Source organism: Rhamphochromis sp. 'chilingali' (assembly GCF_963969265.1).
Source record: "Rhamphochromis sp. 'chilingali' genome assembly, chromosome: 22".
Taxonomy (NCBI): Eukaryota; Metazoa; Chordata; class Actinopteri; order Cichliformes; family Cichlidae; genus Rhamphochromis; species Rhamphochromis sp. 'chilingali'.
This window is the reverse complement of record NC_137950.1, coordinates 27,635,383-27,654,171: the sequence shown is the minus strand read 5'-3', so window position 1 is coordinate 27,654,171 and position 18,789 is coordinate 27,635,383. Positions and strand designations below refer to the sequence as shown.

General features: G+C 42.6%; 1 protein-coding gene across 1 annotated transcript in view; it reads right to left on the bottom strand.

Moving 5' to 3' along the window:
- srcin1b (SRC kinase signaling inhibitor 1b) overlaps positions 1 to 18,789 on the bottom strand; it is a 129,610-nt gene that overhangs the window by 2,662 nt on the left and 108,159 nt on the right. The window contains exons 13-19 of the mRNA XM_080871999.1: positions 15,697 to 15,844; positions 12,503 to 12,800; positions 11,854 to 12,199; positions 11,513 to 11,655; positions 10,174 to 10,323; positions 9,969 to 10,061; positions 6,497 to 6,634 (exon numbers count right to left, since the gene is read on the bottom strand). Of these exons, the coding sequence (XP_080728125.1) occupies positions 6,497 to 6,634; positions 9,969 to 10,061; positions 10,174 to 10,323; positions 11,513 to 11,655; positions 11,854 to 12,199; positions 12,503 to 12,800; positions 15,697 to 15,844 (1,316 nt within the window). The remainder of the gene's footprint in view (positions 1 to 6,496; positions 6,635 to 9,968; positions 10,062 to 10,173; positions 10,324 to 11,512; positions 11,656 to 11,853; positions 12,200 to 12,502; positions 12,801 to 15,696; positions 15,845 to 18,789) is intronic.

Sequence of the window (18,789 nt, the reverse complement as noted above, 5' to 3'; positions counted from 1 at the left end):
CCACACACGGCCCGAAACGGTCTGTCCATCCAAATGTTCGGCCGGCCGAAAGACAAACAAATTACGTTCAGGAAGATTGACGATGGAGATGGTTTACCGCACTGGGTGTGTAATGAGAAATTTGATGCATGTGCCAAGAACGTCGTCGCGACTCTTGTTTACCTGATGGATGGGTACTCGGTGCGTACTTGAGTAGCAGCAAACTTAAAGGACTTCTGGTGTTTTCTAGAATTATCTCAACGTTTGGCCACAGACTGTATATAAAAGATGCCACCAAAGGAGGCATAATCTGGCAGCAAGAAGAAGCTTGAGATAAATCTGCTTTCTCTGTCAATTTATGACTTCTTTAAACACCTAACTATGGTTGCGCTGGGAGGTCAAATGCAGTGCAACGGAACAAAACACCAGCAAATGGAAAAATCAGTTTAGGCCAATAAAAGGCTGGTTGGATAAAACGTGTGAGTGCTGGTATTGTCTGTAACCTTGTTGGAACAGGGCGTACAAAGGGGGAAGAATCCAACTCGACAACAGCTTAAGTTCAGCAATAAAAGAAAACTGTTTGTGGTGACAAGGTGCTGCCTGGAGCCCCGGGGGGGGGGGGACACAGGTACATCTGAGGCGCTCTCGGGAACAAAAGGACGAGCAGAGACAGACTCCGGAGGGGATTTTTAAAAGCGTACCGCCTCCTCTACGCAGCACAGCAGCTTCTCCGTCAAACTGAAGAATGCTAAACAGCAGCCGATACCACAAGAAAACCAAAACAGTGAAGCAAAAGAGTAAATCTAGTCAAGAAGAGATCAAATATGTTGCATCGCTTCACATTATTTTGGCAGATCCCGATGCCTGACACTCTGAATCTAAAAGCATTCGTCTGCCCGGAGCAACATCACACCAGTTCAGCTGATGGAGACGCGGGCATCATGTGAAGTTTACCCGCCTACAGCGGCAGTGCAGCAAAAACAGAAGCAGCGTGGGGAGGAAAACGGTTTAACTTTCCTCCTTTTCACCTTCATAACTTTACACAGCAGATCCTTCAGACTACCTAAAACTGCAGAAATGGACACTTCATCTTCAAACTGCTCTTTCAACTGTCTTGTTCTTTTTAATTTTCAAGAGAATAAGCCTTATTTTACAACTGCAGCTTATGGGGAATTGGTTCCATCTGTCTGAATACTATTAACACTCATCACATTAACATGTAAGCCAATATAATAAAATATAGACTTTAATAGATTTAACTATGTGATTTAAGCATCGATTCACTTTTTAAAAGGTGTAATCGCAGCTACAGAGAGCTGCTAAGCTAGTTAGGTCGGCTACAGTTTGATTCATCTGGATGTCTTTATTTTGCTGTTTTATTTTCTTTAATGTGCAAAAATTCCATATTTGCCAAATACTCTCGAACTTATAATGTGGCTTTGAAGTCATGTAAATTGCTCAGTGTTTGGCAAAAAACCCCCCCAAAAAAAATCACTACTTGGGGGCAGGGCATTGTGGGTGGGAGCCCACCATTGGATTAGGGGTCTGACTCAGTAATATGTGAGGTATCCTGCACTGAATGACCAGGTTTGTCTTCCCTGATGGCATGGGCTTATCCAAGATGATTCGTCAGCCTCAGATTGTAAAAAAGAGTGGTTCAGGGAAAATGAGACATCATTTCCACACATGGATCGGACCCCACAGAGTCCAAACCTGAACCCCACTGAGAATCTTTGGGATGTGCTGGGGAAGGCTTTACGCAGCGGTCTGACTCTCCCAGCCGTAACAAAAGAAGACAGCAGCCCAGAAATAAATGTGACATTGCATAAGCTTACTGCAATGATGCCACAGTGAACGTGTGCCAGAGCTAACGGTGGCCAATGAAGTATCAATGTGTGACCTTTTTTTTGGACCAGTGGTGTATAAGCTTGAGATAAACCATAGTTACATGCTTCAGTTCCTCTTTGTTACTGTTACTGAATCATATCTGTACATAATCGCTTCTGCTGGGGAATCAGTAACAGGATGTAAAGTCAGCTTTATGAGCACGTGAACGGCCCCCTAACAGGCGTCCTCATCGGCTGCGTGTAGGGGGAATAAACGGCTGGCCACACTTTGTCAGTGGTGGCCGAGGCCTTGCTGAGGTTAGCCCTTTTTCATCTTGATACCAAATATAGTATCATGCACGTCCACCAATAAAAGCTTCGTGCTGCTACTGCTGCTAAATACCTGGCTGCAGCAAAAAAAGAAAAACAAGCTGGAACCACTGATGTCAGCAGGTATGGAGCTGCTACTGCAGGAGTTTCCTGCCATTTTCCTAAAGAATGAGTGAAAGCAGCAGCAGTGAGAGATTTTTTGGTAAGAAGCAGAGCTGAACCCTTGGTTCTGTTCATTTGTCATAAGGCAGACTTCGCTCCAGGTCACCGATCCTGAGGGAAAAGAAGCGTCTGTCGAGTCGTGGCAGAAAGAGCGATCGCGACTTCAGTTTACAGACAACAAAGTTCAAATTTAGTTCCTACGTTCTGGCTTTGACCACATTTTTTTGTAGATTTCTGCAGATCTGAAACACAATTTTGACCCATTTTCATTTAATTTAAAGTAGAGCAGAAGCCAAAAGGAGTGAGGCAGCCACTGAGTTTGGAACAGCATCTTTGTCCATCAACAGGAAGAAGGTAAAACATTAACATTCCTGTGAGGTGGTTTCTAATTCTAGCTGCTAGCTTCAGTGAGTAAACTCACTGCCGCCTCCCCCAGTTGTGTATTCTTTACTCTTCACTGCCTCCCTTCTCTTTACATTAACTCGTTTACACGAGGCTTCATTTGGCCGCATGGTTGTATGTACAGTAGAGGCTGACATTGACATGACACAGATGAGCCACGCTGTTATCCCAGCGTTTCCATTACAAGTGATGCTCTACAGTTAATTTAGCCGGATGCGATAAGAGAACATGTTTGTGCATAATATTAACAGCACGTTCGATGACATTATCTCAGCCGTGCGTTGGCTCCGGCCTGCGTAATAGAAAAATTACAGTACATTATTTGACCATTTGCTTTCAGGCTGTGTGGTTATAAAATCATGAATTTTTAAAAAGCAATAAGGGAAATGAGGTGCAAAAAAAAAAAGTGAGTTAATATTCAGACCGGTACAAGATGGCACCGGAGCTGAATACTAATCCTCACGGCCTCTTCGTCCACGAGCGCCCAGATGGCATCGCGTGTCAACTGGAGGTCAGCCATGTTGGCCGCATGTGAACGGCTGTTACTGCTAATATCAGGCATTGTTAAAGACGCTGGCCTGCTCGCATACATGAAAGCGAAGTCTATAAAGATATCTGGGCTCATGTGGAGGAGCTGCTTTGAGTTAATGACGGATATCTCATGGAAAAATCATTAATCATTAATCAAAACCAGCGCTGACAAATGAGAGGATGATTGACAGTGACCCGCTGCCTGCCTGCCTGAGAGGCACCAGCTGGATGCGTTTTTATTTTCATTGTCAGTATTTACTCAAAAAGGATCGTAGCCAAGGATGGGTCAAGGCTGTTACGCTCAGCAGGTCAGGGGCAGCCCGGAGCGCCTGCAGGACCAGATAAGAGCGAGTGGAGCTCCGTGGCGAAAGGGCCGTGTTTGAGGGTTCATCAGCCAACTTTAACCTCCCGTTTGCACAGACACGCTCAGGAGGAGGCGACGTGTTTTACACCGAGCTGCTGATTTACTCACCGATTTCTCTCTTTGTACTGTGCTGGTGCACGGCGACATAGCGGATGGGAATTTGTGGCAGATTCAGAATCAGCTGCGAAAGGCGTGCTAGCGTACGCGGCATTTTTATTTATTCAAGATGCCTGGATTAGCTCAGAAGCCTCTTTCTGTGTAAAAGTGATTAAACTGGAGGTTTAATTTGCCAACAAACATCGTGGTTAAGTAGTTTGGAATTGTACAAAGCCGTCACAGCACTTTAATAATGAAACACTGCAGGAGTCCATAAAAAATTTGTAAGGTTTACTTTTTAGTCTTTGTGCAACCAGGAACTCACAAAAAAAATTTACTTTATCTGCATTTTCTACAGATAACTCCTGAATGTGTGCACTGTAAATCGTCCCAGTTCTGCTCCTTCTGTCACACGGACATACTCCAGGTTTCCCCCATCCTGAATATTGGCTTCTCATGCCTCCTTTTCTTATCAAACTTGCCTGTTAAGGATATTTGAGGGAACCAAGACAAGTCTCAAGTTTGTCTTGCGGAAAGGAAGGTCGCGGTTGTGTTTGTGGTAAGAAAGAAGTGTTAGAGAGTTTTTTAAAGCAAATAAATGCCTGGTTTTGTAATTCAAGCACAACTGGAGCTAAAACAGAATAATTCACCTGTTTATCAAGGTCAAAAGCAACAGCAAATAAAAAGGTTCAAACAAATTATCAACTGGGAAAATAACGTGCAGCTTAATTAACTGAAAATGACAAATCCTGCTCTCAGCTTTACAGCCGACAGTCTGTTGCTTCTGTATATCTAGTTCATCTCCAGTTAGTGTTCGCCTCTGTCACTCGCTTCAAAGTTAAGAAAAGTTTAACTCGTTACCCGACCACTTCTCGCCGCCGGTCATTGATAAAAGTGGCTGATATTCAGCCCCACTTCCTTTAGTGTCAGTGGTAATTAAAATGACAGATGGTTACTGGGTCACATGACCAATAGAGCCACAGGCAGTATAAAAGATGGACCGAATGCTCAGGTCTGATAGGTGAAGCCAACATAAAAACCTGCATTCTTCTAACAGCCAGCAGGGGGAGACTCACGTGACTCATCTTTGATAGGAGACTATGGGACAGCAGCCTTGTGATCTCAGAAAACACTTTCAGATCATTAAATCATCATTTCAGGTTTAGTTAAATAAACATGAAGGCTGTTTTGTAAATAATTTTGTAAATTATTGTCATTATTAGAGTCAGAAAGGAGGATTATGTAGGGGGTGTTCATTGGCTACTGAGTTGTCACATCTGGTTTTAAAATGCCAAGATTGACAGCGGTGAAAAATTAACCTCGAGGCTTCAAAACAGGACTTCTTACTGATGTGTCCATCTTTTAAATACAGTCTAAGGATAGAAGCTAACGAGAAAGTTTGAATTTTAAGTTGAATTTTTAGACGTTGAAATGAAAATAACTTTTAGAGAACTTGACATTAGTTTAAAAGTTTTTCCTGAAACTTTCCTTACACCCCGTTTTATATTCAGATCAATGATTGGAAATAATTTATCTGAAGTTCACTAGCACGACACCCCAAAGACTCCTCTTCCTGTCACATATCTTTAATGTCTGCTTGCCCCACACACCCCTCCATCACAGCCCTGCCCATCCAATTCTGGTTCCTTCCCCTCTGTAAAGTCAAGTCCCCACACTGTCTTGAATTTGCTGAGGTTTGGTTTCTGACCTGGCCCCTCCTTCAGTAGTAGAACAACCACGTCTGCCTTCAGCAAAGGATTCCCACACAACCTATTCAAAGTCACGGTCGCTTCTACCAGTTTTACAACTGCTACAGTTTTCAAAATGTGCAAAACGCTCAATCACTGCTTCCAGGGGAAGGTGGCTTTCTTTGGGGATCTGTTGCCCCTGATCCTCACTAAGGTCTTCCCCAAATTGCAGCCTGTTGTCTCGCTGCTTCTCGTTCAGCTCATCTTCATTATCTGTTTGGGTTGTGGTCCTTGCTTCCATTCTTTCCATCGATTCGTCTTTGTTTTAACATCACTGCTAAGGGTGCTACTTTAACTCTGCTTACTGCAGACACTAAACTGAAACCTGCACACCATCTTCTGCTGACCTTATGCCTTGTGTTCTGCGCTTGGTGTCTTGCAAAATAATCATAGCATCCTGGCTTTAAAAAAAGGCAAGTAAGCTAGCGTTATGGACTGGCCTAGCGGCTGGAATGTGAACCCTTCAGGTTTTTCAGTGCCTGCTGCAGCCCTGCCTGCTGACCTTGAGGTCTAAATGATGGGTAATAGAAAAAGAGCAGCATGTGGTCATTACTGGATGAACAGACTGAGAGATGAGGAGGATTCAGTGAGAGAAAACATGGTTGGATCAGGGTGAAATATCATCTCTGTGACTCTGAGATATGAAGTCTTTCCGTGGCATTACTGAAGCTTATTTCACACAACAGAGGCAGATGATGTATCGGAATAGATCTATCATAATAAAGCTAGTTTAGTCAGTCACAAGCACCGAGACCTTCCTCAGGAAATCAAAACATTGACGTACTCGCACGACAAAAACTTGACCTCTAAGCAAGCTAGGTTAGATCCAGTAACTCAAAACACACATCAAGAACTGGTAAAAAAAACCCAAGGTTTCTGTAGATATTCTCCCCCACTGGTTTGTGTTTGATCTCGTGTCGTCTGCCGGTCAGGCCTATACAGTTTTCATCTCGCAGAAGTCATCGAGGAAGGGAGCGGGACTTCCTTTGGAGTGACAGCAAAGAGGAGAGGCAGAGGCAGACGAAGCATCAGAGGTGGACTTTTTAGAAGTGGAATACCTGCTGCTGACCCTGGACTTTGGGGATCTCCTCTTTTTGCCTGCGGGTTTTGGGCCTCTCCAGGCTGCCTTGCTGGAGGTGTTTGAGCCGGGCGGCGACAGAGGGTCCCTTCGTCGGGCCGGGAGAGTTACTGCTGTACTGTGGGAGCCGAGAGAGAGAGAGCAACGTCATTTTAATTTAACTTATTTCGGCTTGTGTTCATGTTGAACCAGCCAAGTGTTGGCATGAAATCAGACACAGCCTCTCTATACTGTAATGATTCGTGACTGTGATCTGCAAGCCCTCCAAATGAAAACACAGCACATGCTGAAAGTGTACTTATTTTTTTGGCCATGTGTTGTAGATTATATTTGTTGTTTTTGAATAGCTTCATTAATGGGTCTTTTTTTCTGCACAATCCGATATCCCAACATCACAGTATTGTTCCACCAGTGCAGCTATCATTAAGTCTTTTACCTCACTAGATCACCATGGCAACAGATGCTGAACATATCTTATGGATATTTAAGATATGTGAGTCCTAAAATCAGTGTCTACTTTTGTCTTGTCCTGATTGGAATCTCAAATACTTGTACGATCAGAACCATTCACTCCACAATGCTACTACAGTTTATAGTGATGCTGTATGCAGCCACCGGCCACTTTATTAGACACACCTGTTCAACTGCTCATTGACACAAATATCTGTTAGCGTACCGATTTAAGCACATGGACATGTTCAAGAACGACAAGGAAATTAGATTTAAGGGACTTTTAATGTAACATGACTGTTTGTACCAGCTGGGCTATTCTGAGTATTTCAGAAACTGGTGATCTGCTGAGATTTTCCCTAAAAACCATCTCTAGTGTTTACGGAGACTGGTCAGAAAAAGAGAAGCAATGTGGTTTTCACGTCAGAGGACCAAACTGCTTTAAGACGATAGCAGTAAGCTAATAGCTACTCAGCTGACCACCAAAGTATGCAGAGGAGCATCGTTGAGCACACAAATATTGAACCTTGAAGCAGCCTGGGCACAGCAGCAGAAGACCAGACGCCTCTACTGTCAGCTAACGTCTTGAGACTGAGGCTACATTTCATATTTTCTCACTCAAATTGGGCAAAAGAAGATTTAGAAAAATGTTTCCTCGTCTGAGGCGACTTCTGCTGTAACAATCAGATGGTTGAGTGACAATTTGATGTAAACAACATAAAAACATGGATCCATCCAGCTGCACGTCAACAAACTGGTTCCTGGAGCATGAAAACGAGCTCACTGAACTCAAATGACCTCCACTGTCACCAGATTTTAATCCAGTCTTTGGGATGTGGTGAAACGAGAGATTGACATCATCAAATCTGCAGCAACTTTGTGATGTTATCACATAAATATGGAACAAACTGCACACTAGAACAATGTACTTAATAAAGTAGGTCTTCATACACTTTTAAGATCTGTATACCAGACTTTTGTAAAAAATACTTCAGATCAGTTGTTTTCTGTGCCAGGCTGCATCAGCTGATGCCCATCTCATGCAGAGCTTCCTGTTTAAGCTCCTTTAGCCTTGCATCCTTACGTCTTCATTAAAATTACATCTGCTGTCACTGACGTTCGCTCTTTTCCGTGCATGTGCAGTGAAGGGTGGTGAATCGATGTACTGTGGAAGGACATCTTTTGAATAAAATGATTCTGACTGAGCTTAAATTGTTAAAAAGTGACAAAAAAATCTTCATTGATGACTGGATTTACATCTATTACAGTGCTGCGCTGTGACGAATGATTGCATAATGTCTACACGTCTGTAGAGAGCAGCTGTACACAGAGGATCTAGGTGCCGGTGTTCACCATTCTTGAGTTTTAACCTTTAACCTTTTTTGCGTCTCTCTGGACCAAATTTCAGTAAAAATATTCTACCACAGGAAAGCACAGATTTAATGACCAGTATTAGAAAGAGACAATTTATTTCTGCTGACTTTAATCACTGTTGGCAGGAACTTTAAAGATGCCACGCTGCTTGAAACGCCTTCAGCAAACAAAAGCGGGATCTGAATTTAAAGCACCTGCATGTGAGAAAATAGATTCTTTCAGAGAAACGTTTCTGTCTGCAGCTCTGAACCTGAAATCCCCTCCCTCGCCCTCCCTCCTCGTCTCACCGTCCCTTTATTTTGACAGCTACCTGCTTAGTGGCGTTGTGCGATAATTCCAACAAAAACAAGACCTCTTTTCTCGGCTCAACGTGCCAGCAGAGCTGTCATAAAGAGCACTCTAAACTAAATGCATGATCTGCTTCGATCCGTGCTGACTCACTGCACATCGCATCACGCCGTCAGCTACAAGGAGGTGCTGCAGCGGTTACAGAGACTTAATGCACATTTTATAAACAAACATCACAATATGCAAGACTGAAAGTCAGCAGAGGAGAGGACACATTAACAGGGTTAGAAAGAGAAGAAAAGTTCAGCCACCTTAAATTTATATTCAGCCTTCTGCCTACAACTGGATTTTTAAATATGAATGTGGAAAACACACATACGTTTTCAATTCGAATATACGCCACCAGAAAATCCAGTTATTTCTTTTAATCTTTGATATATTTCAGCGTCTGTTGATCCCACATAGGAGTAAAAAACTAAAAAAAACTAAATAGGATGTTTTAAATATAGCATACACTTTAATTAGCTTACATTATCACAGAAAAGTAATTAAGCATCACCAAACAAACTGAAACAATCTGATTCACATACAGTGCTGTTGACATGGCAACTTTAATAGATTTTAACACTTTATCTAGTTTTCTGTTAAAACAGGTCATCGTTACTCCCCCAGTCATTTATCCACATAGCAGCAAACAACAGATTAATGCCATCAGTCACGGCTCGCAGTACTGCGTGCACAGTGACAGAAAACACTGTGACGCTGCAGTCACATGACATCCTTCACCGTTGTTTGCACGACTTGTACAAGCGAAACAAATATAAGGAAGTCTCGCTCCTCAGAAACAAAATGCAAAATGTAAAGAAGACTTTTGCATGGTGCCCACGGTGCTCTCTCTTCCTCGCTCCTGTAAAGCCAGTTATTGTATTTAAATTGAATTATAATCAGTAAATAAATTCAGTCACTGCTAGCGCGCTGAGATGAATCACCAGATTTTCCTCGTCGTGTGTTTTTCTCCTCTAACAGAAACCTCACAGTATAAGGCTGATTACATGAAAGCAGAATGTATAAATGGTGGGAAATGCTGGTGTTTTTTTAAACCAAGGTCAGAAAACCACCAGATTAAAGTGCTGTCTACAATTTAGTCTGCTGGCTTTTTACAGCTGTGTTTCCGCTGCTTATTTCAGTGTGACCCTGAAAAAGGTGTTGACTCTTTGTATTAGTCGCTACAAAAGCTTCAGCAGTAGTAGGAAATACAAAGAAAGGGGGAATGAGCAGAAACAGAAGCAGAGCCCACAGGTGTGGCGGAGACAGAAGGCAGCTGGAGGTTTTTAATTTACCTTTCTGCCCATGATGCAGGGAGGGGTGGGGGTGGCCTTTGCTGGGCTGCTGTACCCTTTATTACAATCTTTTACAGGCATTCTCTGAAATATCTTTGTAGTTTTATGAAAGACACGTTATCACACCGAGACAACATGTATTAACAGAAATCTGCAACACAAATCAGATGAATAACTTCTCACTTAAAAATCCAGACTAATGTACCTCCAGCTCGGCAATAATCTTCTCTTCGACGTCTTCATCTTGTACGGCCGAGGCTGCGATCACGGGAGGGGTCGAGGCAGGTCGGGGGGCATCGGAGGGGGTCCGCCTCAGTTTCACAAGGGTTTTTGGCAGGTCACCATCTTCTTCCATCTACAAAAGGACAAAATAAAGACAACAACATTTCTAAGGACTGACCTGCCACAGCAAACAGGTCAAATTCAATTTCATTTAATTTAGTTAAATTCCATTTTATTTATATAGCACCAAATTGCAGTTTGTCAAGGTAAAAACTCTACAATGAAAACAAAAGAAAACCCCAACAATCATATGATCCCCTTTGAGCAGAGCTTTGGCGACAGTGGGAAGGAAAAACTCCCTTTTAACATGATGAGACCTCTGGCAGAACCAGGCTCAGGATGGGGCGGCCATCTGACACGCCCAGTTTGGGATGTGGAGAAGAAGACAAGACAATGATGGAGATCCACTGTATGTAACAGAATATAACAGAACCACCATGGAGAGCACTTGCACCAGAAATGACTGGCTTGCTCAAAAAGGGAGCTACGTTTTTTTTGTGCTGCCACATGTATCACTGTAGAGACGGAGATTTAAGTCCACTTCTGACAAGAGGCTTTAGTTATGAAAGCGTGACAGGATGAAACGACTCTGGTTAGTGGGGGTAGTTTGTATAAAGAAAATAGAGACGTTTATTTCTAATAGATTTGAGAAAAGGCAGACATTTACAGCATATACCTAAAAAAACAAGTAGAAAAGTTCCCACCAAAACAATCCATATGCATTAACAACACTGTGGACCAGAGGGCAAATACAGAAACTTGATTTATAGTGTGAGCTGAAAGAGGCAGCATGCTGCTGTGAACCTGCAGCAAAGTCTGCAGAGATCTGCCAAAATCTGAAGCTGTGTGGTAAAAACCTGTCGACGTAGCAGCATGGCAATAATCCTGAAAGTGCTGTTAAAGCTGTTAAAGCCTGGTTAACTCGCACTAATCTGGGGAAACCTGCATTACTCAAAGATCGCTCAGGTAAGTAAAGTGGAAGACTCAAACATGTTAGTTAGAAGATATGACTATAAGCACACGTGTGTCCATGTTAGCCCTGTGATGGACTGGTGACCGGTCCAAAGAGAACCTCGCCTCTCACCCCTCGACAGCTGGGATAGACTTCAGCCACCATGCGACCCTTATTGGAAAAGTGGCTCAGGAAATAGATGGATGTATTCAAACATGATCAAGTGATTGGTTCTGTGGTTGTTATCTAAAAAACAATCAAGGTATGACTCATATGTGGTTCTGGATACTGAACCCTGACTGAGTCTCACCTTCAGGTTCTTGGACGTGACGATGACTTCTCCAGTACGGTTTGTGGTGAGGCCGTGAGCGGAGGGGAAGCTTCGGCGAGGTGGAGGCGGAGGAGGAGACTTGGAGGGCTTTTCTGTTCGATACTTGGCCACGTTGAGGTCCACTTTAAAAATAAACAGATTTTTAGTATTTTAACTTTCATTTTGTTTAAATAACTTTATTTAACATTTATTTATTTATATTGTAAGGTAATATCCCCCCCCCCTCACCCCAGCTGGTTGGGGGTGAGGGGAGGAAGACGGCACAAAGGCACTTCAGTCAAAGCTGAAAGCTCAGATTTAAATCTGAAACACAAACTGACCTGAGCCTCGATGCGAACCAGCCCCCTCCATGCTGTTCAGCTTCTGGGCAGCCAGCTGCACCTTTCCAGGCTGCTGGTCCCCGCTGGGTGTGGTGTTTGTAGTGGTGGAGGTCGTGGCTGTGGTCCCAGTGGTCCCAGCTGCAGAGGTAGCTGCGGCGGACGTTATTGGGATGGTGATCTGGGGCTTTGGGGGCACTGCCGGCTTGTTTATGTGCCTGGCAGCGAAGTCAAGGTCGGGGATGGCTTTCATCAGCTCTGCCTGAGTCTCTTCCAGCAAGCGATTGATGTCCTGGGCGCTGAACTGGGTCAAGCTGGCACGCTTCTCCTCCCAGTCCCGCTCGGCCGCCTGACATAAATACAGATATAGACAAATGATATGCCCTAACATGCAAACTACTAAGAGGCAGAGCTGGAAACACATAACCAAGGCAGAGAGAAGCAGTTTGTTTTCTAATGCTGCATGGACAAATGGAATTATAAACAAACTGCTGGCGTGTGAACACGGTCTCATGGAGGGATTTAAGTACCTTCAGATGCAATTTCAAATGTAAATGGATATTTGCCATCTGGCCGATCCTGACAACGTGCACATTAAGATTGTTCACACCAGTAAGATGAAGAAAAACAGTCATAATGAGCAGCTCATTACCAGTCGCACTTCGGCGGACACAGACTTATCAGGAGGACGCCGGCTTGGCAGCTCATCAAGAACTCGATTTCTAAAGGTCATCGTAGGCTGGATGTCCTGCTCGGGGCCCGAGGTGTCCGCGTCGCCGGCAGACACGGGCATCCAGTTGGCCAGGCCGGCGCTGGTGCTGAGATCGGTGAGGCTGAGAGGAGGACTGTTCAGGATGTCGAGATCAGAGGTACGACTCAGGTCATCGGCTCGTTTCTGCGGTTGGCTGGAGAGGTCCTCGGGGCTCTTCCACACCCCCTCAGTGACTTGTCTTTTAACAAAGGGGACAACAGAATAACGGTAAGGTCATCAGCTAACACAATGAAGTCTATTGTCATTGATTAACCAGCTTTTATTACGTTTACTTTAACAAACTCTGGTAATGAATCATAAATGATCCAAACTGTTGCTGACTGACTGCAAAAACTTAAATATCAAAAACTTGAACTGTTGAACCCATAAAAAGGCAAAAATGGTGCCAGATTTAAGTTTGGCCAGACCATTTCTTTATGTTGTAAAACACTGGCTCCAGCACTCCTGCTAATTAGATCGCTCCTGGAAATCTTGTTCTGAGCACCTGTAGAGGAACCTTCATTGCGTCGGACAGAAAGCCTTCGACGTGTCTCAGGATGTTACAGCAGAACGAGGCCTTATGGTCTGATCCTGTTTATGGCTCACAAAGCTGTAAATGTTGAAGTAAATACACACTGCTCCTGGTTGTGCCACCTTTGGGTCAGCTCAGGCAAACTTATTAAACCCAAAGCTCCTATTAAATGTTTTGACTGCCTTTTGACAATCGTGCAAGTAAAGATCAAGAACAAAATGGTTCTGAAAGTTTGTTTGCACATGAACCCGTTCAAACTTGGAGCTTTGATCAGGATGTCATATGATGTCACATCTACACAAAGCTTCAAATCAAACCAGGCGTATTGTAAAGCACTGACTCTGAATGGGTTCTTTTATTTTGAAATTAACTGGCTTCCCTATGATACTTCTGTGTATATCTTCCTGCCCTTCCCTCTGCTGCTGAGAGCTACTCCTCAGATGCTTTTGGAACGTCTGCCAGACGTGCCATCACCGTTCGGGGCGGGCGCCATTAGCTCCCGTGGCCACGTCGGAACCTGAAAGCGACACAACTGCGCCCGGCACATCCCGGGTTCATCTGTTCTGTGTGACAGTTTTATTTGTCTGTTTGTTTGTGTCTATAAATGTAACGATGTTTGCTGCCATCTTCAAGATGATATTTTCAGTCTGAATGAGACTTTTTTTACCTAGTTAGATAAAGGATTATTAAAACAAACATCACTGCAGATCACCACCGAGGGTAAGTGATATATTACTCATCGCATGAACGATTGAATTACCGCATATGAGGAACTGAAGAAAGATGACACAGCTGAAATAATTGGCCATACTTGGTGTACCGGAGAGGAGTTTCTCACATATTTTAATCCTACTGATCTTACATTAAAGTCCTGCAGCTCCCCAAGAAAACCGGCATCAACATTTTTCTGAGATTTATAATCCCGTTTACAGGATTCAGACGTCTTAATCTGAAGTTCCCGAACGGCTGCTTAGACAGTTTTTAACTTTCAACTTTTTCTTTCAATTAAAAATAAATGCAAAAACCTCGATATATGACATGTTATCATTTTGATATCAGCAGAAACGAGGCGTGCTGTCTGATGACCAGAACGTTTAACCATTAATCAGAAATACCAACAGTGGAAAGGAGAGACTGCTGCGCCCGTCAGCTCTCCTCTGATGTTCTCGGTGTTCACACAGGACTCACGGGCATTATTCAGCGTTTGGCAGCGCAGTCATGCATCAATTCTGATTTTACTTCCTTAAATGTTAATCTTAAACACATAATTGGGAATCCCATATAAGCTGCATTCCACTGATTCCACATTACAACAAATCCTTTTTCAATCCTGGACCTTTGTTTTGGATAAAACACGAAATTAAATTAAAAAAAATTGCAGAACTTTTATGTAGTCATTAGCACCGCACAAGCCTTTGTTTCTATTAAATCTGTGTAGATGTTAATATATACCGATCAGGCAAAACAAAATGACCACCTGCCTGATATTGTGTTGGCATCTGGCACCAAGATGTAACTAGGTCCCTTTTAGTGGTTGGAAAAGACCTTCTGATAAAACAGATGCATCAGCTCATCGCAGTTACTGCCTCTAAAATGAGTGTAACCTCAATCTTGAGCAGTTTGTGCAAGCTTAGTTAAATTCTGAGTACAGGTAAAGGGGGAGTAGAGATTCTCGCGAACACACAGATGGACAGGCGCCTCGGCGTGGCACGAGCTCATCGTTCTTTTTGGCTCATAGACTGTATATAAACGATGGATGTAGTCACTCTCACTTGGTTTATAAAGTCGTACTTTTGACATCAGAAGGTGACCATTTTTGCCTTTTGCCATCTCGATGTTTGAAACCAGATGTGGCGAACCAAAGATGGTCAGGACACCACCCGCTCATATTGCAGCAACGTTAAACATTCACAGTCTAATGCATTAAATTCATCCACCCAGGTGGAACTGCCAGCTGTTCTACTGTAACTTGCTGAAGTGTCTGAGGGGGAACTTCTAGGAGTGACGGTGACACGGCAAATGAAAAACTCTGAGCATTTTGCTGTCACCAGACTTGCATCCCTGTGCTCCATCCAAAAAATGAAAATCAAGTTGAAATCAAGATGCTGTTTTTAGACGATGGAGCCGATCCAGAACACATCACAGGGGGAGAAGCATAAGGACACTTCTACTGAGAGATCTCAAATGAGCAGCTGTGATGAAAAGAATTGAGAGGTGAACGGGAAAATGACCATGAAGAGGAGATCAAGTACGATTTTTGATTTATCTGGGCTCGTTCCTAAAACCTCGATCACATGTTGTGTATATATTGTAGTTTAATATCCTTATTTAAGTCCTTTTATAATCTGTAAATAAAGAAAAAACTATTTTTTATAATAATCAAATGATAAAAAAAAAATTTAAATAATTGATTGGTCCTGATAAGACTGACGTCAGCTGTATTATCTAAACCAAATTACTAAAAAATGATGACTGACTGTGTGGTTTGATGTAAATCTTGCAGAAAATACTTGAGCTGCTTTAATAACTGAGCGAGGGTTCATTTCACTTTTAATTCGAGTACCTGCGCAGCGTGCTGAGAGCATCTGTCATGGTGTTGCAGCGCTTCAGCAGGGCATCCAGACGATGAGGCTCCTCTTTCAGGAACTTCACAGCCTCCACCTCCACCCTCAGCACCACGCGCATCTTACTCTGAAGGCTCGGGAACTGGTCTGCACAGGGTGGGGAGGAAAGAGGCATCAGTGAAAACAGAAAGCTGTGTGTCAGAGAGATATGTTGAAATGTTGATGTGAGAAGAAATAGAGCCGGAGAGCAGGGACGGCGGGAGGAGGCGGATTACAGGGAAGGGGACATAAAGGGAAGACGGGATGCTGTTTCTGTCACCCAGGATTTTCCTGTCATATCCAGATGATTCCTATGAGGAGGGCTCAGCGGGGGTCAGCTAAACGAGAAGTAAGGACATGTTAGCTTGTTGTAACATCTGAGATGTTGGATTTCAGCAGAAATGGCGGCGCCTCAGGGGCGTGTCCTGGCCATGTCTTCTTATCTGTACATAAACTTTTTTTAACATATGTTTCATTCTTTGTAGTATTTATATGTCCTGTTTGGGTGTGTGTTGGTAACAAGCTGTATATGCCTCAGATTCAGACTCTTCTTCTGTTTTTCAGTCGTTCTCCACCCATGAGCAGGTAGAAGAATGGATGGATGTTGGTTGAAGTAAAGTGTTAGATATGTTAGCTTTGTTTTATCCATTGTTCTGTTTTTCTTGCCTACTGATTATGTTTTGTTCTCTCACTTCTTGCTTCTTCCAAGTGTGTTCCCCTTCATCTGAGTCTGATGTTTGTGTGTTTTCATTTGGTCCCTCTTATTTCCCATTTTATTTTGGAGGTTAGTTCCTCATGTGGTTTTCTATAATTTTGCTTCCCTCCTTTGTTCTTTTCCCGCCCTTGTTTTTAAAAAATATTATTTTATTTATTGGTTTTTGTTTTTCCATAAAAACATAAACATAAAGAACAAACTAGAGGCTGTGAGGCACATGGGAAATTGAAGATGATGCGACTGCTACAATGGTCACTTTAAAGAAATATGACCAAGAACAAGTTAAATAAATAACCTCCACATCTTACTGGATGAGAGTAAAGATCTTTGCTTCCTGCTAAATCAAGGTTAAAATCCTGCCCATTGTTTAATCAGGACCCATCTCCTCTTTACCACCTCATAGTACCACATCATCCTAATAAAGAGTTAGTTGTTGTTCCTATAGGATTTAAAAGTAGAATGGGAGGCAGAGCCTTCAGTTTTCAGGCCCCTCTTCTGTGGAACCAGCTCCCAGTTTAGATTCAGGAGACAGACACTATCTCTACTTTCAAGATCAGGCTTCAAACTTTCCTTTTTGCTAAAGCATGTATTCAGGCGACCCTGAATCCTCCCTTATTAATGCTACAATAGGTGTAGGCTGCTGGGGGATTCCCATGATGCACTGAGTGTTTCTCTTCAGTCACTTTCCCCCTCATTATGTGTCTTTACACCTCTCTGCATTTAATCATTAGTTATCATTAATCTCTGGCTCTCTTCCACAGCATGTCTTTGTCATGCTTTCCTCCTCTCACCCCAATCAGTCGTGGCAGACGGCCGCCCCTCATCGTTTTCTCTGTATCATTGTAGGATCTTTACTTCACGATACAAAGCGCCTTGAGGCAACTGTTGTGATTTGGTGCTACAGAATTAAAACTTAATTGAATTAAAACTTGCAACTAGTGAGTGATTCCAAGCGATTTCCATCTTTTATAAATGTTGTCACTGTTGTCTGATTTTCAGAGTTTTCTCTCTATTACTGGCCGATCTGTAGCTCACGATAAACAGCGCCTTGAGGCGACTGTTATTGTGATTTAAAGCTGTATAAATAAAACTGAATTGAAATCAAATTGAACTGCTTCTGAGACATATTATGGTATTACTGAAGAAAGCATCCCAATCCCTTATTAAATCAACTCTGAGTATCTGGTTTACACATAAGTAATTCTTCCATTTGAATCATAAATAAAATCTCCTCAGTGTGCAAAGGTGGGAGGAGAGGTAGACGTCCAAGTTGAGTTTGTATTAAGGTCTGATTGGGTTCACCTGCCCCTTATTTTGCTTCTCTGCTTAGTGTGTATTTAGTATGCATCTTCCCTGTTGTTGGATTTTCTGTTCTTTTTCAGTAACTTCCTGTTTATGGTCTAACCTGCAACACTTTTTATGACTTTTAAAAAAATAATTCCTTATTTTCAGTCCCTTTCCTTTTGCTGTCTTGTCCTACTAAGAACTTATAAAACCAACTAAATAAAAACTATTTTTCCATTTTCTAAGTTCACATTAAATATAAAATAGTGGAGGACACTGTTAAACTTGTAGGATCCAGGCTCACAACACAATGAGCTTCAAAGAGATTTGGAATTGCTTGTTAATATTCAGGATAGAGACAGACGTACACAGGTCAAAGCAGCAGGAACAGAGGCCAACTGGAACTTCATGAATATTAATTAAAGGACAATAAGACTCATAAATATTAATCTGCATGTCTGCATAACATGAAAATGGACAAACACGGTATTTTGGCAGTGTTAGCACCTGAACTGTGACCTGTAACTACAGTACTGTACGTGGGGAGATTTCATGATGATCAGTGTTTGTATGAAACATTTGATTGTAAAGTCATGTTAGTGAGTGTTTACACCATCACACGCTGGCTTTTCTAGAAAAGTACATTAGCAGTAGTAATAAATATTACAGGGAATTTATCTGTTGTATTTCATGGCACTAAAATAAATTTTAAAAATCTGGCTTCTGGACCCTCAGCCACAAAATATTTGCAATTACAGTGACGCAATTATGATGATACGAAGCTTTAAAAACAAAGTGTTTCAGCTTCATTTAGATTCACGTCTCAGCACTTTTCCTTTTGCAAAACAAATAAGTGTAAAAATGAATTTGTATGGGACCACTTTCAGAGGGAGATTACTTCAGCTAATCCAGTCTCATCCTGTAAACAAAGATATGTGTTAATGTCTCGCTGGGCTACAGCAGAGGTGAAGCAACAGTGCTGGAAAGTGCAGCTAAGCCTGGCAGGTGTTTGAAACCTTTTTCCTTTGAATTTGTTGCAGTTTAAAGTTAAAAG